The sequence below is a fragment of the Antennarius striatus genome, chromosome 12 (assembly GCF_040054535.1).
Source record: "Antennarius striatus isolate MH-2024 chromosome 12, ASM4005453v1, whole genome shotgun sequence".
In the NCBI taxonomy this organism is placed as follows: domain Eukaryota; kingdom Metazoa; phylum Chordata; class Actinopteri; order Lophiiformes; family Antennariidae; genus Antennarius; species Antennarius striatus.
Genome location: NC_090787.1, coordinates 16,907,685 through 16,935,396, shown reverse-complemented (window position 1 = coordinate 16,935,396; position 27,712 = coordinate 16,907,685). Strand labels below are relative to the sequence as shown.

Here is a 27,712-nt window from a genome sequence, read left to right as displayed (position 1 = left end):
TTAAGAACAAGGGAGATGTGCAGAGTTGTGGTAACTACAGAGGAATAAAGCTGATGAGCCATACAATGAAGTTATGGGAAAGATTAGTGGAAGCTAGGGCAGAAGTGAGCATTTGTGAGCAGCAGTATGGTTTCATGCCAAAAAAGAGTACTACAGATGCAGTATTTGCTTTGAGGGAGCTGCATTGTGTTTTTGTCGATCTGGAGAAAGCTTATGACAGGGTGCCCAGAGAGGAACCATGGTATTGTATGAGAAAATCTGGAGTGGCAGAAAAGTATGTTAGAGTGAAGCAGGACATATACCAGGATTATAAGACAGTGTTAAGGTGTGCTGTAGGTGTGACAGAGGAGTTCAAGGTGGAGGTGAGACTTCATCAAGGATCAGCTCGGAGCCCCTTCTTGTTCGCTATGGTGATGTACAGGCTGACAGACGAAGTTAGACAGGAATCTCCATGGACTATGATGTGTGCAGACGACATTGACAGGAATCTCCATGGACTATAATGTTAGCAGATGACATTGTGATCTGCAGTGAGAGCAGGGAACAGGTGGAGGAGAAGCTAGAGAGGTGGAAGTTTGTCCTGGAAAGGAGAGGAATGAAGGTTAGCCGCAGTAAGACAGAATACATGTGTGTGAATGAGAGGGACCCAAGTGGAAGAGTGAAATTACAGGGCGAACAAGAAGGTGGAGGATTTTAAGTATAGTTAAGGTCAAAAGTCCAGAGCAATGGAGAGTGTGGAAAAGAGGTGAAGAAGCGTGCACAGACAGGATGGAACGGGTGGAGAAAAATGTCAGATGTGATGTGTGATAGATAAGTTTCAGCTAAAAGGAAAGGAAAGGTGTACAAAACTGTCAAGACCAATGATGTTGTTTGGCCTAGAGACAGTGTCACTGAGGAAAAGACAGGAGACAGAGTTGTAGGTAGCAGATATGAAGATGCTGGGGTTCTCTTTGGGAGTGACCAGGATAGATGGGATAAGGAATGAGTACATCAGAGGGACAGCACATGTTAGAGGTTCTGGAGATAAAGTCAGAGAGGCCAGACTGAGATGGTTTGGACATGTCCAGAGGAGAGGTAGTGAATTTTTAGAAGGATGCTGAGTTTTGAACTGCCAGGCAGGAGGCCTAGAGGAACACCAAAGAGAAGGTTATGGATGTAGTGAAACATGACATGAAGGCAGTTGGTGTGAGAGAAGAGGATGCAGAAGACAGAATTCGATGGAGGTAAATGATTCGCTGTGGCGACCCCTGAAGGGGAAAGCCGAAAGGAGAAGAAGTGTAGCCACAAGTCAAGTTTTTATTTGCCCTTAACAACAAGGGGCAAGACTTTTGTCTGGGGCTGCACAAGGACACAAGGAATTTTTTTTTGTAATTAAATCAGATTTGTGCCAAAGTGCTTGCTTAGTTTAAGTTGTTTGCATTTAAATTAGGTAGCCAAATAATTTGTCTTTGTGAACTCAGGATGGTTGAAAAGCTAAATACTGCCTATTTGCAGTATGTGTAGTTAGGAAACAGGTTTCTGAAGATCTAACACTTTCAAGAAAACATGGTACTGCATGGTTTAAAAACTTTTTTTTTGTAAAATGCATCAAATGACTCCATTCAAACTCAAATTTCTTTGATTAGCCTTTTTCATCAGTCTCCACCTGTTTTAAATGTGGTTGACATCAGTAGACTACACATTCAGCACTTCTTTTTAGCTAACATACAGTATATCAGATGCATGAATGTCCCGTTTAATTTTCTAGATTGATTGCAATTTTCAAGCTAGTTAAATTTTCCTAGAAAAGTGAAGCATTGCTCCCAACAAGTTCATTTGCTTTTATGTGCTTGAACTCTCACTCAGCAAAGGCAAAATACAGAAGTCCCTAATCAACAGTCCCGAGTCCTAGTCAGCAGCATGCATCAGCAAGACCGAAAGGTCAAAGATAAGAACACTACTAGTGCCTATGAGAAACTAACAGATTGACTGATAAAACTACCACTCTGAGCTCAGGGTTGGCTTTCTGTTAAGTGTCACTCAACACAAGAATAATTCTGTCTTCACTTAAACTCTGATGTACCATAGAAGAAAGTCTGAAGGTTTGTGTAGCTAAGGTTTACTCTCTGCCATTCAGATCTTTCTTGCTCTTCCCGTTTCTCTGCAGTCCATTCTTAAGTTGAATTGCTGTTGCTTGTCAAACATGAATGGATGGATGGATGATTGGCTCATTGACTGCAGTTCACATTGATACGCCGGGTCTGCAGGAGGCGTACATAAAGAAATACAGGCAGGGGCTCTTGAATAAGAACTAACTCTTCACATCAGCTGTCTTATATCAGGGATATAAGAGATGTTTGCTGTCACTGACTGAGCACATGTGTAGTATTTCAATGGGGACAATAGGACCTGTGCATCTTCAGGAAATGGGGGCGGGGGGGCACTCCCATTTCAATGAAGGGCGTTGTTGACCAACTTGTTTTCCAGATTCCACACCCAGGCATTCATGAAACCGTGCCACTTCACTTTATCCCAGCACTGGCTGGTTCAAGAGAGGGAAGCCTTCAATTCCTCTTTGGTGTTAGAGTTATTCAGGAGGCAGATTGTATCAGTAACTTGCAAAATGTCCTCACTGTTTTATAGACCTGCTTTTCTTTGTGTTGTATGTCTACTACTACTCCATTTCATCCATGCTGACCTCATTAGAGGCTCGTGTGTAGGACGGGAATCAAAAATCTTTAAAATTTCACCAAATCTTTTTGACAAGCTAGCACATAGAGCAAAGTTTGGAATCATACTCTAAAGTTTGGTCATGTGTACGTCATCAGCTGGGAAGGATTCTCTGCTCTAAGTTAATTTCGTCTAGTTTTGTTGTAAAGTGTTTTTAAATGTTCTACACTCAAGTTTCACAGCACAGTAATGACTCAACTGGATTTGATTCTCCTTGTCCTTGCTTTGTATTTCCATTAAGGTAAATGTACCTAATATTTTGTAAGACTTTTTATTTATTTATACAACCTCCTTTGTTGGTTCCCAAGTATTCGTTACTGTATATTGAAGTGAAATAAAAGACTGAAAATCCATTAATGAAAATACAACACAGGTGTAACCCTACCATGAATATACAGTATATATAACTATTATAATCAAAAATCCAAATTCTACATAAGAAACTTAGTTTTCAGTTTTATTTACACTCGAATGTACCAGTATTTTCACGCGCCCCCTGATGAAGTGTGTTTATGCAGACAGTGTGTGTCTCTGTGGCCTTGAGTCTGCTCACTTTAAAGGTTAGATGTTAAAAGTCCTTGACATATCCAACGCCCCATTCCTTCTATTTACTTTGTTAATAAATCCAATCCAGTGGACAGATGAATCAAAGATGACACATCAAGGTAAAATACCACATGAGTCAAGAGCAATGGGCTTAAGGAAAACAGGAGAGACATGTGGGAATAGTGTTGATAGTTTGAAAAGTGTAGAAGTTTGTAAAATCCATTGAAATTATTCAGTCTATGTATGGCATGAAATGTGAAGGACCGGATGAGACAATGTTAGCGTTCCCACTTAGCCCTTCCCCCACTACTCATGGTTCCAGAGAGCAAAGAATAATTAGATCATACTCCGGGTCTGCGATAGGCCTGATGGTTCAGAGCATTCTGGAAGTTGATTGAGTCGCCCAGTGGATGTAAAGGTCGCACAGGTTCAGTCTGTTACTTGGCTTTTATGCTGAAACCATTTGATTTGTACTGTCAAGTTTTTAGACAGTGGTGTTAAACTGAATCATCCAGAGTTGTCTGCTCATTATGTATCGACACACTGCTCAGGTGATAATAGGAGGTGCTTTCTCGATAAGAATGCGATGTAGCACAGTACGTGCAAAAAACCCAAAAAAAACCACTTTCACCACCTCATGCAGCTGTTCGAGGGAAAACACAACGAGGTAGAAATATTTTTGGCTTCTTGTTCTGTTCCTTTGCCACTCTGTGAGTCTTTGTTTCTTTGCACAGTGGGATTACAGGTGTGGTTTCAACTTAACTGGCCTGGAGTCCTGCAATCAAAGGACTGATGTGAAGATGAAAGTCTGTTTTTAGTTTGAAGCCCTTTTCATGAGGTTCAGTTCAAATGAGAACACCTGTCTCCGTGCCTCTGAGGTTCGCATTGACGACAAACACAGGAGCCAGGGCAAGACGGATGGACAAAGGCTCAGTCGGAGGGAGAGTGATGATGGAGGGGGGGATGTATTGAGTCAGGGGTTCTCCCCCAGAAAGGACACAATAGATCATACAACACACAAAGATCAGAGACACCCCTTTCCTTCCTAACACACACCTGACATGTTTAGTAAGTGTAAATACATTGATGCTACTTTCACAAAATTCCACATCCTCCTCTTTCCTACTTGTACTATTACACATCTGTTTCCTGTGTGGTAGACATTCAGAAATGAAGTCTGCAGTCATTAAAGCAGATTCATGGCTCTACCTTTGCAAAAGGCCCAGTAAAGTAAGCAACGTAGAATCACTTTCTCTGTGAGTCTCTATTTATGACCTTATGTAATGCCTGGAAGCATCGGATCTTATAGTTACAGGCTAGATGGAAGCTATCAAACACCTGCCCTCGCCTATCTGGTATTGTCACAAAAATAACTCTGTGTATGGAATGACCTCCAGACTTTAAGTAGACAATCCCGTGTTTGGTGCAGCTCCCTAAATATAAATATAAATATAACGGACTCTGCGGCTTCTCCTCGGTTGGCCTGTCTGATAATTTCAAGGGAGTTCAGACAGGTAGTAAGGTGTAACATTTGTGAAAGTAAGCATGTGTTGAAGACAGGTCTAAGTATGTCTTGTCACACCCGAATCCAGTAAAGACAGCACCATAAAATTTCAAAACGCATTTCCAGTAAATTCATGCAGGTGGCATTGACATTTAACTTGTGTTGTGGAGTACCGGATCGATACCAGCATCACATACTGTAGATATGGATAGCTCAAGTGCTGTTTTGTTCCAAGTGGTGTAAATCTCTGTCTGAGCTATCCTGACAGGTAGACGGATAGGTGGGGAGTTGAAGAACTCAACGGAACTGAATTACTGCACCTGCTCCTGTTAGCAAGATATGGCTGTACTGGACCACTCTCACTTCGTGTCCTTAGTGATTACAGTTAAAAGTTCATCAAAACAGTAGTGTACTTTAAGTGTTTTGAGTTTAAATGCACAGAACAAGTAGTCGGAATATTTAGACCATGGGTCAAACAACAATAACAATCACTATAAATACATGTATTAAACACTGTGAGCAACCCTAGCGGATAGGTGTGCTCTTTGAGTGATTTATAGTAAAGAGTTTGTTGTCACTCCTCTAAATGGAGCTACTGCTACATGAACTTCTTTTAGCAAATGCCTTTACCCTTAAATATGTTAACTTTGCATTATTTGACTTGGTCAATGGAAACAGTACTTTAGTGAAATCTAATGTGTAATCGATTGCTGAGATGAAGCACTGAAATTCATGTCATCCAGCACGGATTCTCAAAAAATCCAAAATTCCCACCACAGAGACAGAATTACACTCATTGGGATACTAGATATATCGGATCTATTAATGGACTGCTGAAGGCTGTCAGGATTATTAAACTGTACTGTACAATTATCAATAAAATGAGACATCAAGTAGAAATAATGATTAAACGAAGAGAAAGAATTCATTATCGCTTGACCACCGTTTGCAGTTTCAAAATTCAAAGCACTACTGATTATTCTGTGGTTGAACGTTACTCTCCATGGAGCTAACAGTGACCCTCTTATCAGACCAGTGTCTGTTTCCCAGTTATAGTAATTATTGTATTGTGGTTTTTGTCACTTGCTGATAAGCCCTGCTTTGCTTTTTTTTTTTCTTTCAGAGAAGCTGATAGCATACCAGAGGGAGTTCCATGCCTTGAAAGAGCGCCTTCGCGTGGCAGAGCACAGAACGCTGCAGCGCTCGTCAGAGCTCAACAACATTCTGGAGCAGTTCAGACGCGCCATCGCTGAGACTAACAGCAGCAAAGATGCCCTCACAAACTTCTCAGGTCAACTATACTAAACACACACACACAAAAACTCAAACTACAAACAGACTCACACTAATGAGGAAAGTTTTTGTGTGCCGACATGTCACGGCGTAGAATTCCACGGTGTTCTGTGTTTCACTTAATCAAGCCCTCACTCTCGCGTTGGCTCTGCATAACCTACAAAACAGGATCAAACTAATGTCAAAAACGTGTGACTATAGCAACGAATATCGACCTCTAGATGTCTAGACATCGTGCCAGTCGACTTTTTCTACAGAGATCAGTGACACAACAAAGACTTGTCTCTGAGATGTGATGTATATAACGGCTACATCTTTGGATGTCGACCTTTTACTAATTTAAAATGAAATAACATGGCAACCACAAACATTCACCCTTCCTGTTAAAATATGGTTTCTTGTTAGGAAGTAGCTCCCGAATTGAAAGACATTTTCAGTTGACTTCATTCCTCTTCGTGTTCGACGCCAACAGCTATTAACTGTTCTTGAAATGTCATTTCAAAGATAAGTCTAAGAGGAAGTGCTTTTTCAGTTGCCAGTGACTTGTGCAGTACAAGTTACAGTTGACTGATATCTACCAGATCGTTTCCTTGTTCATCCTGGCACATAATTCACAGCAAAAATGTAAAAGTCTATTCAACAATTGTGTTTTAAGGTTTGCATATCACATCTGCTAATGCTGTTAGCTGCCAGTCAGTTTGGTTTTCCTATTCTTTTAATAACATGTTTTATATTTTAAATTTGTCGTTCATCATAAATAAAAAAAATTCAATTGAAACTTGATTTTGTTTTCAGGTTTGCATAAAAATATCGAAAGGTTTTAATTTTGTCACACATCAGGCATAAAAAAAAACTTTAAAAAAAACTCGATTTTAAATTCCATTTTGTATGAGCAATGCTTTTCATTGAAAACACCATCGCCCAGCTTCAGTGGAATCCATTATGTACACCAAGCGGTAAATTGTAAGTCTCCAGCATTGACAGGGTGCTGCAGGCGGTACGATTCTTAATATCTAAAGGAAGTCAGATTTCTGCTGCCAGCGAGTCAGTTCGTACTTTAATATTTAATTCTTTGAACTTGTAGTCGGAGACTCACTGTTCTACTTGAATACTCCTGTGATAGCAGGTGGTCCTTTGAAAAGTCAGCATAATTTCAGTCTTAGGATGAGTGCATGAAACTTATTAAGGTTAACTCCAATTCTTGTTTTTTCTATGCCTGCTAACAGATGAGACACAGAAACTACTGAAGGAGCTGGCAAACAGGAAGCCTCTCCAGGTGCCAAATATCTACCATCACCTGCCTCACCTTCTGGACAATGAAGGCAGCCTCCACCCTGCGGTGCAGGTCGGCCTGGGCCGCACGGGAGGTGAGCAGCAGGATTTAGCACACTATATATTTTACGGAACAGTGTTAAATTTTTTATAATATACAGGCTTGTCGCACACACATGTGCGCACACACAAACACACACACACACACACAACATCATCTTATCAGAGATCAGCATTACACCAAGGAGAGAATCAAGTCTCAGCAAGATTTCACTTGATAAGTAGCTCACGATAAGTGTTCCCTCTGGACTGAGCCTTGCAATCAGATCCTGGTGAAGAACACACGGAGGTCAAAGGTCATTCTCGTCCATGCACTGAATAATTCCCCGCATAGTTTACACGCTGTCTATCTTGCCTCTTAGTTTAATTAAACCGGGATTTCATTTCAAATCCGCTTCTCACATTGTGTTTATGGCATGTTTGTACGTGTGTGTGCTCAGAAACTTTTCTTTACTGTCCTTGACTGAAAATTAATGATTCACAAAGTTCTGAAAAATGTTAAATTAAGCTGCAGGAACTGAACATCAGATGACAAAATTATTAGATGTAAACCTCAAAGCTCACAAAAGGTCTGTACATCTTCTGAAAACTGCTTTCCGTCATCTTGACTCGTCTTATGAATTATTCCTCTCTCTGGTTTCACTGATTTCCTTGAACTCGCTTTTTCAACAATTCCGATTTTAGTTTTCGAAAGGACCCCCCCGAGCATCCAGTCGTCTCTAAGAGGAATTCTTTATCTGGCCTTTAGAGCATGATAGGTGGGGTTAGTTTTTTAGGGGCTAAACTGGTTGAATCGTGTTTTTTACATTCCTGATGCCAGTGACTGGGGGGAACAACAGGAGACCTTCAACAAAGTAGACGAATGGAAGGAGGGAACGTTCTCCAACAAATGGGAGTTTCTTGTCTCTGGGCTCTGGGTTTGTTTTTAAGCGAGTAGTCCAAAGTACTCCCACAGAGAACAGAAAAATCAGTCCCATCCTTTAGTCATCGCCACTCTCTCTGGTGTTTTGACAGGTGGAGATGTATTTTTAAATTTAAGGTTTTAAATCTCTCTTTTTTTTCTTTTCAAAATTCTGGGAGACACAGACTGATAACACAGCTTGTAGGCGTCCCTGCCTTTTTCTTACCACATTCCGACTCTATCAGCTGTGTGCAGCATGATGCACAGTTAATCAGGAGGGGCAGCAACTAGAGATACCCAACTGCCCCAGAGAAGTTTTATCCCTCATGAACTCCACATGCCCCCATGAATAGCCTCTGGCTATTTTTACTTCAAGGCCCCAGTAGCGCCTTTATCCTCTCCTCTTTTGTACCACCAACATAAAAATGACACGTGGACGTAAAGGTCAGTCGTCCATTTACACACCAGTTAACCTTATATATAAACGTACCTTTTGACATTTTGAAATTAGTACTGATTTTATTTTGTGCAGTTTCCATGAAAACCTGTTGTTTTAGGTGAATCTTGTTGATCTTTTTGTCTCGACGATATCAAGCAAACCGTACTACTTGTATTTGTGCCTTTAGAGATGTAGATTTTACAACGTAAAAATGATTTTAAGATGACTGAACAACTTCTCATAGCATACATCCAAAACAACATCATCTACTTTAGAATTAAAAGAGGAATGGAGGATATTTCATACAGTACATATTCATGCATTTGTTTCACAGTGTTTTACGAGATACCACGAAGGAATTCATCGTCAGATGACTCCTGGTTCAACACAGTTGAGAATCATTTCAGAGACCGTCTCTGACATGGCTGGAGTAACGCTTGACTGAAGCCCCGACAGAAACAAACAGTAGTAGTAAACAGCCACCAGCTTCTCTTCAGCCCAGCAGCGATCTGTACAGCGATCTGTTTCCAGGCAACACCAGCATTTGTTTCCACCGGCCAGCTCTTTAACATCCAACAGTGGAGGATCTTTTCTTTCTTTTCTCCCTGGTTCGGTGGTCTCTGTTGACTCCTCTGTTCGTCTGAGGCCAGAGGAGACGTTCATGTGACTGCCCTAAAACACACGGTTCCTTCCATTCTTCTTTCCACCTCTCTGCTGGGGCCCCACACATGATGTGCTGATCGGTGCCTTGAAGCACGCATGACCCAGCATCACACGCTACACCCAGCCCCCAGCCAGCTCAGGGAATATCTGATGGGTTTTCAGAAAAAAAAAAAAGGGTGTGAATTCACTCAGCGGTGGACGAGGCATGCTTGCCAATGCCAGACAGGGAGCCACAAAATCCTCTTGTTTGTGGTTCACCCTCTCCGTGGGGCTGGATTAACCTCCAGCTTTATCCTTCTGACTCTCATAGTCCCTCCGAATCCCAGTCCAAAGTCTCTGTGCAGACGTTCCAACCAAAACCAGTCGCCGGATGATAAAACGATCAGCTTCCCGTTCACTGCTGATGATTGCAACAAGATGTTTTCCTTCATTTTGTAAGGGATCAGCTGACATTAAAATTGCCAGCAGGTCTATCCTCATATTTGCATGTTTTTTGATTCGTTATTTTTTGGTTTACCCATGTTGTATGTCTTGCTTCTAATTTTATCGCTTTGAGACCATCAGCTAGCTGAAAGTGTTGTTTTCAGCTCAACATGCTGTCAGTGTGAAAGTCGGAAGTTATCATCTCAGACCATTCATCAGCACGACCTGATCAGCATGTCATCTGAAACAACTTGCCTTCAGCTTTAAAAGCTTTCAATAGAAACCGGCTCATGTCACGCTCCTCCTTTCAGTCCCCTTGTCTTGGGTCCAGGCGGCTGACCTGTGCGCTGACGTTCACAGAGATCCTCAAGTTTCAGACTTTTTTAGTTGCACTGCATTAAAAAAAGATCCTATAAGACTGGATTTTGTTTGATTTCCGTTCAACCTTTTGCATTTCACCATCGTCGCTGCCTGTCTAACTGTGTCTGCAATGTAAATGTGGGAAAACAATGAGCAGGAACATGACTGCCAACTGCACGCTGCTGCTCATTTCGAAACGGCTGAACTTTGCAATGCAAGTCCTTGTGGTGAATTTCACTTGTCGATGTCGACGCGTAAGGTAAAAATCACCAATAGTCACCCAATAGCCAAATGTTGGCACTGGAATTTAATTATCGTGATTTGTTGTTTTAAAACTTAATTTCACGACATGGACATCTTTTTATCAAATTATTTTGAATTTCTTCATTAAATCAACAGTTTTGTGCCAGATTTCACCCAAACACAACAAGGAGTATAATTAATGCCTTTGCAAAGGTACCATCTATAACTAGTTTGATAATAAACACATTTATTATGTGAGTTATGATGGTGTGACTGCAGATTTTATAGTCTTATGGTGACTGACTGGGGAAAAAATGTTGAAGATAGACAAGACAATAACTACTAAAGTGTACAAAATGAAAAATAAGTGAATAATGAAAAGGCAATCAGAAGACCTAAAGCAGAAATAAAATCTATTCTTATCAGAAAATCTGCACACAATCTAACTTTTATTGTCAGCAGAGTTATTGCGACATGCTAGCTGTTGCTTGAACATCCATTCCTTTCATGCGGATGAACGACATGTCGAGTCAGCTGTTCTCAGCCGGTGTGACTGAGAGAGGCTGACACAAATGTGGACGGTTGTGCCGTCCTTCATGGAGGAGATGATGGTAGAGTGAATCCGGCAGGCCGATACGGAGACGTTGGAAGGGGCCGGTCCTGTTCATGCTGCATTCAAATGCATTATCACTCATTCACTGTCTATCACCCTGCATTTTTCTGTCACTTGCTGTCTCTTTTCCTTCCTCCCACATTCTTCTTTCATCCTCGACCTACTTTCTTGGCGGCGGTGGGTGTCGCTCTACGGCACCGAGCTTGTGTGACAAACACAAAGAAAAACTGGGACAGATTCTCCACGCCGCACAGATTGCTCTGGAGGATTGCACTCTTTGTCAAGCCCACTGTGCCGCTCGCTTATTGTGCACCTCAAGTTTGATGGGGCCTCTTGTTGGCCTGTTGTGCCCCCACATCAGCACATCTAGCATACTTTTCCCTTTTTAACTGTACACATGCAAGCACGTGCATATATTGAATAACTTAAAAGACTCAACTTTGTTTTTAGAAAGTGAAAAATGATACAAAACTCAAATTTCACCGAAGAGCTGGTGTATAAGAAGAGAACGCTAACCATAAAGAGAACACTAATGCCTGCTAATGCTGATGGTGCAGTTTTGATTTTGTTTTCTTAGCATACTAATAACTTCTTGGAATGATCCATGCTGTTTCCTAGTTAGTTGAATGAACTGGTTGAATGTCTTTAACTTCTGTCTATTGCACTCGGGTATGCTTGGTTAATCCCTCCAATCATAAAGAGGCCATCTGCTAACCATCCCTCACACAATAAGAACAAAAACAGATGACAACCTTTCTTCTTTTCTCCTCTTTTCACGTCTTCCTGTTGTTTCAGTTCAACAGTCTGTTCTCAGTTTAATGGAATACTACTTGTGGCCCTCTTGGCTCTAAGAGGATGATTGGTGTCCTATTTCTAAGTGGATTTTGCTGACATCAATCACTTAGATGCCTGGTGAAACTTCATTGATATATATATATATTCAGATTAAGTGTGTGGTCAGTTTTAAGCAGCTGTTTTCCTGTTTCTGAACTTGTAGAATCTGCTGTATTTTTGTTGTTTCTCTCTGACGTGTCAACAAATAGAATAAACTGATTTTTTATTTATTCATATATATATATATATATATATATATATATATACACATATATATAAAATGTTTTTTTAAATATTTTTTAATCAGTTAATTGAAAGCCCAGAGTGAACAGAGACTCCCTTAAAACATGTCCTCTCTTGTCCTTTTCCTGCTGCTGTTGCCTTTGGCCTTCCTGGCTTTGCTTGTTTTAGCTGGTGGTGAAATCACATTTAGCCATTAAGCAATACTCTGCAAATGTCTGGATAAAGAATGATACTAAGCAAATTCCAGTTATGAGAAATGTTTGTTACCTCTGTCTAAAGTCCAGACATTGCTGCCATGCTCAATTCATTCAATGACCCTAAAATGTTTCAGAATATTTCACCCGTATCTGGTACGATTGTAATTAAATGTGGTATTTCTTTAATAAGGCCCAGCATCGGGGGCCAGATTCATTATAATCCACCTCCATCAGTCATCCCTCCCACAGCCATCTGTCAGTTTGGCCGTGAATCACTGTTCTTGCAGATTTGGGCTGTTTTGATTAGTCCTTGTTTAATAAGGAAGATTACTGGATTTTGCCTCAACTTGATTAAATAAATCACCCCTGCAACATTTAGCGTTTCCTGCTCACATCTCACTCTCTGCCATCCTCCCAGTTACCATTGTGATGGGCATCCCCACTGTGAAGCGAAAGGTGAAGTCTTATCTGTCGGAGACGCTGCGCTCACTCATAGACAAGCTCTCACCAGAGGAGAAACTCGACTGCGTCATTATTGTCTTTGTCGGGGAGGTGAGATCTTGGCGTTGGTACAGCGATTTCAAACCTGCTGTGGAATTCTTTGTGTGCCTAATGTGTGGGATTGTTTGTTGTCTGCAGACCGATGTGGACTACGTCCAGAGCGTGGTCTCTGACCTGGAGAAAGAGTGAGTATTTAGTATTTGCTAATAGAAGCACAACTAGGTTGTGTTCCTGTGGAGGAGCGATAACACATTCTTACCCAGAGTGCACCGTGTGTGTTGGTGTCACATTCGTTTGACGTCACCATTGACCTCCTTTTAATGCAGGTTTTCTACGGAGCTGTCTTCAGGCTTGTTGGAGGTGATCTCCCCACCAGCTGCCTATTACCCTGACCTCACCAACCTCAAGGAGACTTTTGGAGACTCCAAAGAAAGAGTCAAGTAAGCAAAATGCATCCTGCGATATGAGACACATGTGTTTTCTAAGATCAGCGCTCTGACGTTTCATCAGGACAAAAAAAAAAAAACGCATTAGGAATCAATGTGGAGACTGTGGAGAATCCGTCCCTGGGAGAGTTGAGATGCATTAGAACGGCGATGAAGATTATAGAAGAAAGGATGAGGATGAGTCAGGGGGAAAGGGGGAGGGAGCAAGGAATCGAGTGCTTCTAGGTGGGCTGCCTCCGTACTTAGCATTCCACAGGCATTTCTCAAAGTCAGATCAAGGTCATCAGCAGCAGCAGGCTCTCTCTTTCTTTAGCGCTCCCTCTGTTATCCTCTGTACGTCTCTTTATCTCCCTCTAACAACCGGCTTCATTAGAAATCTGTTTATGTTGCAGTTTGTGCTGCTTACAGTATGCACTCACATGGTGCCTTTTAGGCCCAGAGGACTGTGTGTTCTTCCTGCATGTGACGTTTATGAGCACAGATGCTTCTAATGGCAGTCTAAATAGACATGGTCCAACATGGCCTGTAGCATCAAAGTGGCTCATTTTAGACGCTTCTTTTTTTCATGTGCTTCCAAATGAATGATACAGAAAATGTGCTTTTACGTTCCCTGAAGTCTGCCCTCATCTTTATGTTGCGTTTTGAAAGTATGTTGATGCGTGTGTGACTATGCACTAAGGACAACCAGTTCTGTGTTGACAAGTTCTGTTTTGTTTAGATGGAGGACCAAGCAAAATCTGGACTACTCCTTCCTCATGATGTACGCCGTGAGTAAGGGAGTTTATTACGTTCAGGTACGTCTGTGAAAAAAATCTCAAAGCAGCTTTTTGCTGCACATTTAAAGGACTTTAATGCACACCTTTAAAAGAGCATCAACTCCTGATATCACACTAACGCTCAGATTAAACAAGCCAAGTATTTCAAGCTGACGTATGCTCTTGCTGCTATTCTTCTGTTGTCTGTTTCTCTTAGTCTGAGCTCAGGCTCCTGTCTTCTTGGCTAAACATATATATCATATATAAATTTGAAGTACTAACACCAGACCTTTTCATTTACCTGCTTTGCTAACTGTCTCTTTCGTGGGTTTTGCTGTGTCCACATTCTGCTCTCACCTGGAGGGGAAGAGGTATTGCCTTTCCATCACCTCCTGCCGCTCTAGTGCTTTATCGTAGCCACCTAGAGATGTTTTCCACGTAGAAGAACACAGACCGGTCCCACCCTCTTTATTTAAAGTAAACTTTAAAAAATGAGTTGCTTTTGTCTGACATTTTGTTACTCCTGTTCCCTTCAGCTGGAGGATGACATTGTGGCCAAGCCGAACTACTTTGCCACCATGAAGAACTTTGCGCTTCAGCTCTCCTCGGAGGACTGGATGATCCTTGAGTTCTCACAGCTGGGCTTCATCGGTACGATTCACTAAACATACGATCGACACTCGATATCCAGCAGGGCTGTGAAGGAGCATGATCTGCATAGTCAGCTGACAGAAAGCTGAACAATGAACCTTTTGCCTTCATTTCCTCTCTTAAGTGGTTATTAACCCATTATCTGAACTGTGTAAGGCATTCATTTATATACGTCAGCATTTTAGGATGAACAGGAAATGCAATGTGGACGGATCTGGAGAGAATCTATTCACATCTAAGAAAATGTGGAAATGTTATTGATTATCTTCATGATATTAAGTTGTTTGTCAGTAAAAAAACAACTTCTCATTTTCTAATTGAGGAATGAGTATATTTTATGTCAAAGTATTTTTTTCCTTGCCTCGTTTTCATTCAGGTTAATGATTCAATTAATCTCCTGTAATAAAAATGATTGTTAATGATGCTGAACATTTCACTGATTTATTCTTTTTCCTCCAGGAAAAATGTTCCAGGCTCCAGACCTCAACTTAATTGTCGAGTTCATCTTCATGTTCTACAAGGAGAAGCCCATCGACTGGCTGTTGGATCACATCCTGTGGGTCAAAGTTTGCAATCCTGAGAAAGACGCGGTACGCCGTTTGGTTCCTTTAACCGTTTGAGTGTCACTGTAACAAGAATAGGTCTCATCATTTCTCCTCCTTTATTTTTTTTAAAGAAACACTGTGAGAGGCAGAAATCCAGCCTGCGTGTGAGGTTCAGGCCTTCCTTGTTTCAACACGTAGGACTCCATTCTTCTCTCGCCGGAAAGATCCAAAAGCTCACAGTGAGTCCCACGCCCTCGGTCATTTATTTTCAGCAGTAGTAGAAGCCACTTCCTGTGAAGAAATGTTGGCTTCTCCTCTGTCTGTGTTTTGCAGGACAAGGATTTCCTGAAGCCGCTTCTCCACAAGATGCACGTCAACCCCCCAGCTGAGGTTTCCACGTCAATGAAGGTATTCTAATACAATATTTCAGAATCTTTTTGTGCTGTTACTTGTAGTCTAGTTTATTAGAGTGTGTATTGTGTTCCACAGGTGTACCAGGGTCACACACTAGAGAAGACGTACCTCGGAGAGGACTTCTTCTGGGCCATCACTCCTACTGCTGGCGACTATGTCCTGTTCAAATTTGACAGACCTGTTAGCATAGAGAGGTACGTGTGTGTGTGTGTGTGTGTGTGTGTGTGTGTGTGTGTGTGTGTGTGTGTGTGTGTGTGTGTGTGTGTGTGTGTGTGTGTGTGTGTGTGTGTGTGTGTGTGTGTGTGTGTCTGATGTGTCTGATGTGTCTGTGTGCATGGCTTCTTGTCGTCTGCATTCGAATGAGATGGTGAACATGCAAAGCACCGGCGAACATGGATACTGTACTGTTATCATGAGCACCAGTTCAAATATAGGCACATGCAAATTTTTTCATCTTCACCACCACTGCCCTTCATCCATACAGGCTTAGCTTCAGAATGTGTGTGTGTTTCTCCAGGGATCTGGGTGAGCTAATGACAGTGCTCTATAATAAGCACTGTCAGAGGAGCCAAGACAGAAGCAGAAAGACCAAAAAGAGAGCATATAGTGAAAATAAAGCTTGGGAATCAGAGCCGACCCAAAGAGGGGTTTAATATTTGGCCTTGTGGGAGTTAATCTTCATACGACACTGAGAAAAGTGTGTTTTCTGTCTGATGCTCTCCTTTAAAGTACAGTGTATTCCCATTGACCGTAAATATCACTTTTTTGCCGTGCTGAGCAGAAAACATTTCGACAGCAATTGTCCAAGTCCGTCTGTCTCTTTTTCTCTGGCTGTCTAACATGTGACACAACTCAAGTACATTCAGTGTGCCGTACAATCTAAATGGAACCAGCCTAAGTCCAGACAAACCACAGCAGACGTGTTTCTGTTCAGTCTTACCAACCTTGAACACCAGTCTTACACTACAGGTGAAAGTCATTGCACACTTAGCCCATTCACTATGAATTGAAATCACTCTCCAGGCTCTAAGATCTACAGGGACTGGAGAATGCTGAAGGTCTTTAAGTATGACCTGAGAAGCATAATGTTTGATTATTTGATCATTTATATCACCTGATGGCCCCCTGATGGGCTGATGTTCACATATTTAACTATTTTCTACAGGTGTAACTCACATTAGTCCAGTCTAAAAAAAATAATTTTCACATTTGTTGCTTGAAGATGAAAATTAAACTCAGATTTTAAACAGCAGGTCTATATGAGATTGATTTATGACATCACAAATAGTCTGGACCCAATCCTGGCTCATCACTAAACGTACACAAGTATATTTTTGAAGCTTGGCCCCTCCAGTGTACGGGTACACCAAGGAGAAGTTCCCACTAGAGGAACAGACAAGTGTCCAGCAGTGACGCCTGTGAAATTGCACATGAACACTGGAGGGAGAAGGAATGTGTTGTATTAATGCTTTTAATGTGGTAATTTGTTTTGCATGATCTATTTGTCAGGTTCCTGTTTCGCAGTGGAAACCAGGAGCACCCAGGGGACAAGATCGAGAACACCACAGTGGAAATCCTGCCTGTCACGGTAGGGAAACTCACCCCCCTACCCCCCATCCCAGCTCACACAGCCTGCTTAGCCACTATGGTGTGATGTGCAAACAGTTTTGATTAGATTACACTGAGTGGTCGAAGCATATTGATTATCAACAGGAATATGAGCTTGACTTGCTGGCTCTGCCAGGGGCGAAGTGTTCTGACACAGTGATTTCACACTTCCATTATAATCACATACTCCGGCAATGCTTCAAGCGAACGTCAAAATGTGCCTTTTATTTTCTTAGGGTTTACTTAACTGTCGTTCTTTCCGTGTGTCCGTATGCTAGGAAGCTGGGCTGCAGACCAAAGAGAAGCACAAGCGAACCGAAGACCGCTTTTACAGGATTGGTAAGTCGGTTTGACGACTACTGCAAACATGCTTGCAAGTCAAAAATCATCAGATTACACCCACTCTTGGCGGTTGTGCAATATTCTGTCACAACTATTTACACACTCCTTCTAATATTGATCTAAAGTTTTTTACCTCTGCAGCTGTCATTTTCTTTATTTATCCAATTTTTTTGACTGCTTTTTGTTCCTGATAGATGCACTGAAACAAGAGGCTGAACTGGGTTCATATTCTTCATGATTAGTTTTCCAATATTTGTTTGTTCTCTCTCACTTGAAACCATGAAAGGGAATGCTGGTGCCTTCTCCATCTGAAGGAACAACAACTGTGTGTGCTTCATATGTGCAGGTCATTTTGATAAGGGTGTTGCAGAAGGGGCTGTAGATCCTTCCTTCAATCCCATCTTGGCTCTTCGTCTATCAGTTCTAAAGGACTCGGCTGTTTGGGCCATACTGAGTGAAGTAAGCCCACCGGACCCACATGCATCCCGTTACTCGATTAGTGCCAGTCTCACAAAATCCATGAGGCCTCCATGTTTTGATCTAATATCACGCTGATGCTCTGCTCTCCTCCTGCAGATACATATAAAAAGGATAGCTGGATGATTCTTCTGGAGCGTGTACATGAATCATGGCCACAGGGGGATCAAAATCTTCTAGACTGCTTACGTAGGAGCTCTGGCACCTAGCAACCAGCGGTGAAGTCATCAGAGCCCATTGGAGTTGCTCATCTGAGCTTGCCCAAGGAACGCCACCTCCCAATTCCCGCTCTTCTTAATATACTTTCCTTTGCTTCTCATTGATCAGTTTCTATCTTTGTTTCTGCATCTCTTCCTTTCAATTGAACATTTTTTTTCTTCTTCATTTTTGCGAATGTGAATACTACTGTTTAAAAACCAACAGGAGCCGTCTGCTCTCAAAGCGGTTGGGTTGTGAAACAACTTTGACCACAATCAGAAAACGTTTGGATGAGTGAGGACACATCTTCACGTCTAAGGAGAACCAGTCACAGGGCCACCAGTGTTGGTGCTGCCATATCCTCATGTTACCCAATGCTGCCACCCTTAGGGAAAGCTGAGGCCTTGCACTGTCACTACTGCCTCAGCAAAGCCCTTGATTGTCTAGAATGTTGTGATCACTTCAGGCCACTTGCTGTCTGTTCTCAACAGAAGTGATGGAGCTGTCGATCAAAACCTGCTCAAAGAAGAAAGTTAATTATTTCACACTCAAATGCGCCGCTTGTCCTGAAACAGTTGTTAAAAACTTGACCACAGTGCAGGTTTTTGTGATTAACTACCCACATCTATCAAAGCGAGTATCATCACATTTAATTTTCTCAGCCTCTTTTCCGGCAGGCAGTGTTTGACCTCAGTGTCCATATATAGTAAAACCAATCTCTGGCATCATTATCTCTAAGGAATATATTGTTATAGTGATATATTATTACAGCTATGACGATCTATGAAGGTGACTTAATTTATTTGAAATAAAAGTTTAATTTTTACAAGAGGTAAAATATATTTTTATGTTATTAGAGATGTTTATGGTATCTCAAGAGTCAGTTTTATTTGTGTACTATTGTGATTTTCTTTTTCTTCCTGAATCGTACATTTTATTTTTACAGATAATTGCAAAGTTGCTTTGTCTACCTGTTTGAGTGACTTGGTTCAGTCCGTACCGGTTTCATTCCACTAAAAGCAAATCTTTATATCTGAGACTAATTCATTCTTACTGTTGAAAAACTGAATGGTAGAGTTGTGGATAGATTCTGTTAAAGTAGTCGTGGGTCCGAATTGGAAAAATATGTGCCTTATATCTAGTTCCCTTGAAATAATCTCAATATAAGTCCAGTATTTTCCCTCTAATGTATGCCTACTCTTTCATTAGTGGTCGATATTAAGGGAAATATCTTTATGTGAAATTAAAGTGGTTAAAAAAAGGTGGGTTGTGATACTAGATTACAGTTTAAACAGCGTGATTTGCACTGCTTTTTTCACTACTTTTTCCCATCACTTCCTACACATTTGTATTAAAATTTGTCATCCTCTCATTTCATATCACCAACTTATAAATCCCCACACTTTATTTTGTCCAAGTATTTATCTATTCTTTTGAATGGACTGGACATTTGAATGCAGATTATTTCAGAGTGCACCTTTTGTTGTATGATTTAACTGAGGATGTGTAGTTCACTCACTGACTGTAAATATATAAAGAATGAACATTACCCCCCCCTTTTTTTTCTTTTCTTCTCCTGACTCACTAGTTGATTGAAATTCACTTGACATTTCGTATTGTGTGTGTGGCCAACGTTTTTCAGTAGAAGCTATCTTAAAATGGAACTTCTCTCACAGTGATTTATTCCGGTTTATTATTAACAGGTTAGTGAAGTGCCTTTTTTTATGGAACTGTTATAAAAATGGGACAGTATTTTCTTCTTATTCTGCTTGTTCAGATGTGTGGTTATTAAGTGTAAAATGTAAACCGCATTTATTTTGTTCAGAGCTGCTTCCGTCACCCCCGATCAAACCATCCCTGATGGAGATGTACTCAAGAAGCATTTGTATGTCTGCCTCTCCATCAGATTCTTTTTTTATAATGGGGTGAGAGCAAGTCACGCAAAACTGGAATGTGATCTGAAAGGGACGAGATTCTGCCAACAACAGAATTCATCCTGTAGTCACAAGCAGCCGGATTAAACCGGGATGACTGATCATGTGATCTCATTACTGGACCGCAGACAACAACAAAAAAACCCGTGAAGCTCTTCCCATCAAGAAATTCATACATCATCATTTCATGTGCCTTCATCATGTACATGTGTATGCCTGCCTCTGATGTTTTTGGCATCATGTTATGTGGACATCTTTGAAATAAATGATAAACATTGTTAGTAGTCATGGACATTTTTATTTTTTATTTTTTGCATCACTCATAGCATCAGTCAGCACGGCGGAGGAAGTAAACAAGCAGCAAACGAAAAATATATCAAACATTGCAAACCATGAAAAACTACAAATCCACCCAGAATTCACTTCGGCTACGTACTTCCGCTTTCCCATCGCACCATTTCAAAACATGGCCGACCACATCCATGTCATTCCTGTTAACTAGCTTGTCTTCTAATTCGCGACTTATCAGGAAGACTCGCTGGTGTTCAAGTAGATTTTTGGACAATGCCGAAATATTACGAGGATAAAGAGGAAGACAACCGAGCCTGTGCCGGCGTCAGGGAGGACTTTAAGGCCTGTATCCTTCAGCACGACTGTGTGGTCAAGGTAAGGAAGCGTCTGTGATTCTATCGATCCTCCTGGGAGAATGTTCGATATACCTGATCGTATCAACACTGTCAGACTGGTTCACTAAAGTGTAATTTCACTGTGGTGACCACGTTAGACCAGAAATGCACAAATAAAATAAAAACGTCCTAATTGTGACATGTGTACTAAGTTTCCCGGACAGACTAATAATATTTAAAAGGTTAAATATTTTTTGTCGAATCTAAATCAAACAAATTGACATCAGTTTTTCACAAGCGATTCAACCTCCTCAACCTTTGAATGAACTCACAGCGCCACCTGTTGTTGTGGAAGAATAAGAACTCATAACTTGATATCATATACTGTACGTATATACAGTATATACAGTACTGTATATATACAATACACACACTGTGTGTATATATATAAGTGCAAACTTGTAAAATTCTTTTTTAGGATTTCGAATATCAGCTCCAAATTAGGAGTCCGTCAGTCCATATTTATCATAAACTTTTCATTTCATATAAGTTTTGTTTGCATTTATACAGTTTTTATAAGTCTTTTTTTTTTACTGCATCAGAAAGCTGTGATACCATTTAAAAGGCTGTTGATATTATTCAACTTATAATTGCATCTTACACTCTTGTGTGGGTTTGTTACCCATTACGTTTCAGCACTGTAAACACACTTTTTTGCTCCTTCAGTTTGGATGATTTAAATTAGTGTCGTCTCGGAAGAGAAATCGTACCAGATGGAAAGTTTTAAGGTTGTTAAATATGAATTAAAGTAATTGTTAATCCATACAAATTAAATTACATTAGATTGAATTTACAGAACACATACTGATCTTTTCTGAAGGACAAGAGCAGTATGTGTTCTGTAAATTTAATTTAATGTAATGTAATTTAATTTGTGAGTCTTCTGCAGTCCCACAGTCAATCAGGACTTGAAGTTGCTGATTCAGGTTTCTGCACATGTTTCTGGTAGGAAAAACTTGCGTGTCTAACTGCCTTCTTCCTTTGTCAGGAGGGAAAGATGCCGAGCGAGTGTTTGAAAGAAGGCCATTGCAAAGCCCTGCGGGTAACATTCTTTGAGTGCAAAAGATCAATGGTAAGTCAGCCATGATGAGGGGACTTGTGAAAGGACTGATGCAACTGGGAAAAGGAACGTGGGATGTTCATCCTCCACTTCAGATGTTTTATGGAAAACAGATGGCTGCTGATTAGATAAAGTTCTATCCTGTCTCAGTCAGACACACGTTGTCTCAGGTTCTCGGGCATTCTGCAGAGTAACACTTCTATTGTCTTTACAGCTGGACACAAGGTCAAGATTCAGAGGAAGGAAAGGATACTGAAGAACCATGTGGACCTGCCATAAGCTTAGTTATTGTTGGATATGGTTGTAAATATTTATGTTGATTAAAAAGAAATTTTCAAAAGACAAATCATTTTCAGCTCAGCCTCATCTGGAGGCTATTAGAGCCTGGGGAAATTTCTGGATGAATGAGTACTGGTGTGTCTTATGTCACAAAGAAATGTAATAAAATATAAAAGATGCAAAAATTTTATTGAAATGTTTTGTTAAAAAAAAAAAAACACCTAACTGGAACACATGTTTATTTTATTTTTTGAATTAATAGAGAGCTAAGAGTTGTAAAACAAAAGTATGTGGAAGGAATCTCAGGAGTCACTAAGGCCTCCATTATTGTAAAGCTGACATCATCATCCGCTGGAACTTCTCCAGATCCACCTTCTTCATGATGACAGCCTTGTGAGCTTTGTTCAGGAGGCCCACAGTATCCACTATCATCATGCCCCGGGTGTGTGTGCCAACCAGCTCCACGCTGACCGGTTGATGGTCGCTTTCCGTGATGAAGGAATCATCAATGGCGGCTGCCATGGCATAAGAGTCACAGGAAACAAAACCTGTGCCGGCGACAAACTCCTTCTCAAAGCGTTCGCTTTTTGACATCTCAATACTGTAGCGGAAGATCTGCGCCATGAAGCGAGCTTTATCGGTGTCCTGAGCCAACCAGGCATCGCAGAATTCCTGTCAACGCCAGGACAGACGGAGAGAGAAAAAAAGTTCACTAGAACGGTCAGAACGATCCCAGTCAGGAATCTACACAAAATTGTTGGTAGCCTTCTAAAGCAAGAACAACCCAAAAAAGAAGTTATAATATTTATGAACAATTAGCTCAAGAAAATGAGATGCTGCTTTTATTTTAAAACACTAATGAAACTGGACTGGGTAAAAGTTGTATCCTTTACGTAATATTTTGTTGCACAACTTTTTGAAACAAGTACTGCAATTAAGTGATATCTATAACTCAGTGGGACTTCTGCACCTGTCAACAGCTATTTGTGGCCCATTTGTCATGAGAAAACTTTCAGGTCTCAGGCCTGAAGTTTCCTTCTCTAGACTGTATGTCTGGATGTTGAAGATTTCAATGAGGGCTCACAGAACCTACGACCAAGACCTGACACTGACACTGGGAAGTACATTTCACTCCAGAATGTTTTGATACTCATGAGATTTCATTGTAACCTGCACAGATTGAAGTCAAAAATTATCCATCTCTTCAAACTCATCACTTTTCCTCTTGAGGCTCATTCAGGGAGATTGACTTCAGGCCTGTGAATCTTAAACTTCTAAATACAGGAATATGTGCAACTATAGTTGCAGGAACATCAAGCTAGTTGGAGATGGTCCTATAGCCTTTACCTCCAACGTGTCTTTCCATAATATTTCTGATCTCTCTTTATCTCTTTGTGATCAAACAGCACAGTGACTACCATTTACAGTATTTCCCTCACTATAAGGCGCACCTAAAAGCCTTTAATTTTCTCGAAAACCGACAGTGCGCCTTATAATCCAGTGCACTTTATATATAAAAACACGTTTAAAATAGGAAACTCATTGAAGGTGCGCCTTATAATCAGATATGCTTTACAATTCAGTGCACTTTACATATGAAACTTTTTTTTTTTTTTAAACAGGCCATTCGCTGAAGGTGCGCCTTATAATCCAGTGCTTCTTATAGTGCGTAAAAAACTACTCTTTAAATAGCAGGACTGACTGATGAAGACACTTGCGATGCGAATTAAAAGACACACGTCAGTTTACAAAGACAAAGTATACTCCGTCTTTTCATTATTTTTGTCCAGGTCAGTTTCACTAATTGGTATTTTAAAAGTTTGACAAACCACATTTCATATCTGGAGTCAGTGAACATCTCTAATTACTTCTGTCAATTTCAAGCTAATTCAGTGACCGCTATGGATTTTTCTTTCTCTAGAGAAAAGGTACATACAGTTAATCCACGTGTGTGTATACTACAGTGTGTAAAAGGAGGCCTTACCCAGGACAGTTTACTGTAGCAGGTGAACTCCCAGCAGGCTAAGACGGTGGGACACTGGTAGTCGTTCAGCACTATGTAAGCAGCTTCTGGATCAGCAGTAAAGTTGAACTCTCCACACACCGTGACGTTTCCACGAGCTGGAGGGAGTACACCAGAGAAAACATGTATGGAAATTTGGGGGGGGGGGGGTCTCTCTTACCCTTGCCACCTTTTAAGAAACCAGAACTTAAAGAGTTCACTGACATTCAGTGTTGCCTCCCATGATATAAAGCCCTCGGAGTTTCCTCGGCAGAGACGGATCCATCCTCACAGCCAGAGCTAAGTTGGTAAGGGGTGCCGTAGCAACAAGCGAAACCTGGGGGGATTAAAAAAAAACCCGGGACTTAAGAGACCAGGATGAAGGAGACACGCAGAAACACAACCGAGTCACACCTCTCACCTCCCCTGGGTTCTCATTGACTATCCTGATCATTGCTGACACAGCACCTTCCTCCTGGACCAGGTCCAGACCAGGAGCGTTGGGGTCAGGAGCATCTCCTAACCCATCCTCACCATGGAAGTGTCCCGCATTAATGCTCCCCCCAAGGATGGGCTTAGCAGCACCTTTAAACACTGGAATCTGTTACATGGAAAAAGAAGAGCCCACCACAGGAGTGGAGACTGAAAAACATTCTGGATTATGATTCATACGTGACAGGATAACACTGGGAAATTTAGTTTAACCTTCTTGTTGAACGTAGATTATACGTGGGCACATTTGTGACATTAAACACACAAGAACAGACATAACAAACAGCAGAGAAAAACGATCTGTTAACTGTCTTGAGGGTCTTCTTTTTTTTAATTGACATACTGTGCATTTACAGTATGGTGATAAAAATGTCTGCAACCTGTCTATATTATACAACCAGAACTGTATGAAGATGATCCAAGCCTGAAAAAACATTTCTATTGTGTTTCTTAAAGCAAATAGAGCTCATACTGGTCGTTCAGGTTGTCTAGTCCCTCCTTTTAGTCATGTGGCTCGAGAAACAGCAACTCATTCATTGATAGTTTAATCAATGGAATGCTGACTCGTCACTTGATGCCAGGAATCTCCAGTTAATAACTGGTGCGACTCCCGAGGAACCACACTGATGCTGGGCTGAAGTTTAACCGAGTGTAAGTTTCACCAACACAAAGTCACTCTGGTGACAGAACCCAGAGCTGCACCCACCTCCAGCCTGTTGCAGGCTTGTAGGACACGCAGTGTGTTCTTACACACGTTGTCAACCGTTGTGTTTCCATGCACACAGGTGATGCCCAGGAGATCCACATTGGGGGCAGCGAGTGCCAGCATGATGGCCTGAGCATCATCCACCCCACAGTCCACATCCACCAGCAGCTTCTTCCCCATCGCAGACCCTGACGGCAGCAGCGACTTCAGATGTTAGTCCTCGACTTTCATTTTTAAAAGCACGTTTATTCACAAAGAGCAAATTACAAAATAATCACATTCACGATAAAATTCACATTCAAAAATAATAGTAGAACAAAAAACAAAACTAAACATATAATTGTAATCATGTGTGATCATGCGTGTATGGATCAGTCGAATGTTGGTTTTACTGAACGCTCTGATAAAAATGTCTGATGAGAAAAATTTTGAAAAAAAGAAAACAGAAAAAAGGAATTGTTGATCATCAAACAAAAAATACTTGAAGATTATTACATGCAGTATGTCAGGATCAGTCAGGATCCTCTGACTGATTATTCTCTTTGGATTAAGTGGGATTTGCCTTTGAACTAAAAGATGTTTCACGAATTAACTAAATAAAATATCCATGGGAGGAGAACACACCTACCTTTAGATGAGAAAGATGAACTGAAGTGTTTTGCAGACGACACTCGTCTTTTAGGGAACTGGAACCAAAGATGTTCAACAGCAAACAACCTTTGAAAGGAGAGGCGGGGGAATGACGTCACAGGAAGAAAATCAGTGGTGGATCGGACTCAAACATGACATCATGCATCTGTCCAGTGTGTTCACATGCAAAACACACACACAAAACACACACACACACACACACACACACACACACACACACACACACACACACACACACACACACACACACGTGTCTTTTTTACATGACTATTTAATTTGATTTAAAGTCATGCAAACATGCTAGACAGAGACGTGCTGACGTCACACACCGACCGACCTACTAGAACTCTTCAGGAACACACCGATCTGGTGTGGAACGTGAATGAGCAGCAGGACCTCACCTTCTCACACAGCGGTTGATAATCCGGGTCACCGTTGGACACTGGATTATGACCGCCATGCAGGTTGTTGACGTGGAGGGAGGATCGAACACGGAGGTCTCACTCTGAACACTTTTGTCAGAACCACCGCGGTTCGTCACACACCAGCGATCAAGAGGCATCAACACGTGATGCGGTGATGTGTCCTCCACGCGTAAATAAGATGAGAAAATGATAAACAACATGTACTTGTAAACAGTTAACCTGAAAACACTGCGATGATAAGAGCACAGGAGGTGATCCTATCTCTAAGTCTTTTAGACAGCTGTTAATAGATTTATTTATTTTTTTAAAATCATTCCACAATGGATTTGTTGAGTCGAAACGCATGTGTTGATTTTATTGATAGCATAAAAACTCTTTACTCAGTTTCTGGCTTGGAAAGATGACGTCTAATTTGTCAATCTTTATTACCGCGTCCTTTACTCCGAGCTCTTCTTCTCAAAAATAAACGATCTCTGTCGATGACGTCACACCCTCATATATTCTTAAAGAGAAAGAGCTTTGCGTTTTTCCTTCCTCTTGTCTTCGAGAAGAATTCACTTTTGTTTGTTAATTTATGTATGTCACCGAATTTTTTCTAATATTGTTTTCTATGTATTCTGTAAAACTACAACCTCTTAAAATATTTACTCCACCATATACAATATTAATCAGTTAATAATCTATAAATATTTTGATATATAATCAACCTACTTGAGTAATTGTGATGTTTGCTCAATCTTGTAATCATAATATTCAATATAACTCTGCTGTAGAGGTTGATTCATTGTTAAACTAGTATGATGGAGTCAGATCACTTAAATCTATGGATGAAGTGTTCTGACTTACACACAGATTCTCATGTCTTTACACTGAATGTTCAGTTCCTCACTGGTGATAAAATTTAGGCCGTGAGTGTTCAGACCTGAGAGCAGACATTCTTGTCTTGTGCTATTTCTGGAATAAATTAATAGGCTACCTGGGTATCTGAGGACCGGAGAACTCTGGTCTTTTTAACCCTGACAAATCTCACTAAACAACAAATCAAGCAGACAAACGTCACTGGACAGAATCACTAATTAAAACACGCTATATTCACTGTGACTGGCTGGATTAATGCATGTAAGGGCCCATAAATCTGAAGAGGTCGCAGGTTTCCTAGCATTACGTCACAACCTTCCTGTGTGCAGTTTATATAAAGACATTGAAACAAATGAAACCAAATCATAATGAAACTAATTCT

The 27,712-nt window shown here is 40.9% G+C and overlaps 3 protein-coding genes across 4 annotated transcripts in view; 2 read left to right on the top strand and 1 right to left on the bottom strand.

Annotated features, from left to right (window-relative positions):
• Positions 1-20,449, top strand: part of mgat4a (alpha-1,3-mannosyl-glycoprotein 4-beta-N-acetylglucosaminyltransferase A) — a 35,920-nt gene extending 15,471 nt beyond the window's left edge. Inside the window, exons 2-16 of the mRNA XM_068328700.1 lie at positions 5,883-6,050; positions 7,279-7,419; positions 12,719-12,852; positions 12,940-12,986; positions 13,128-13,241; positions 13,966-14,041; positions 14,539-14,653; positions 15,113-15,243; positions 15,330-15,437; positions 15,532-15,606; positions 15,688-15,806; positions 17,122-17,200; positions 17,499-17,559; positions 17,909-18,021; positions 18,139-20,449. Of these exons, the coding sequence (XP_068184801.1) occupies positions 5,883-6,050; positions 7,279-7,419; positions 12,719-12,852; positions 12,940-12,986; positions 13,128-13,241; positions 13,966-14,041; positions 14,539-14,653; positions 15,113-15,243; positions 15,330-15,437; positions 15,532-15,606; positions 15,688-15,806; positions 17,122-17,200; positions 17,499-17,559; positions 17,909-18,021; positions 18,139-18,165 (1,508 nt within the window). The 3' untranslated portion in view covers positions 18,166-20,449. The remainder of the gene's footprint in view (positions 1-5,882; positions 6,051-7,278; positions 7,420-12,718; positions 12,853-12,939; positions 12,987-13,127; positions 13,242-13,965; positions 14,042-14,538; positions 14,654-15,112; positions 15,244-15,329; positions 15,438-15,531; positions 15,607-15,687; positions 15,807-17,121; positions 17,201-17,498; positions 17,560-17,908; positions 18,022-18,138) is intronic.
• A 157-nt stretch (positions 20,450-20,606) lies between these two features.
• Positions 20,607-22,372, top strand: coa5 (cytochrome C oxidase assembly factor 5). The gene is made up of 3 exons (XM_068328703.1): positions 20,607-20,837; positions 21,846-21,929; positions 22,132-22,372. Exons 1-3 carry the CDS (start codon positions 20,736-20,738, stop codon positions 22,171-22,173), a joined length of 228 nt encoding a protein of 75 aa, XP_068184804.1. The 5' UTR covers positions 20,607-20,735; the 3' UTR covers positions 22,174-22,372.
• On the bottom strand, positions 22,367-26,624 carry si:dkey-4e7.3 (uncharacterized protein LOC402865 homolog). Of its 2 annotated transcripts, none has more exons than XM_068328701.1 (7): positions 26,449-26,624; positions 26,025-26,113; positions 25,397-25,584; positions 24,620-24,799; positions 24,424-24,535; positions 24,181-24,317; positions 22,367-22,868 (listed from the first exon to the last, which is right to left on the bottom strand). In XM_068328701.1, the coding sequence occupies exons 1-7, from the start codon at positions 26,607-26,609 to the stop codon at positions 22,521-22,523; spliced, it is 1,215 nt and encodes a 404-aa protein (XP_068184802.1). In that variant the 5' UTR covers positions 26,610-26,624; the 3' UTR covers positions 22,367-22,520. The 2 variants fall into 2 exon arrangements, with proteins under 2 accessions (XP_068184802.1, XP_068184803.1); XM_068328702.1 differs by lacking the exon at positions 26,449-26,624 and adding an exon at positions 26,385-26,403.
• Positions 26,625-27,712: the final 1,088 nt, after the last annotated feature.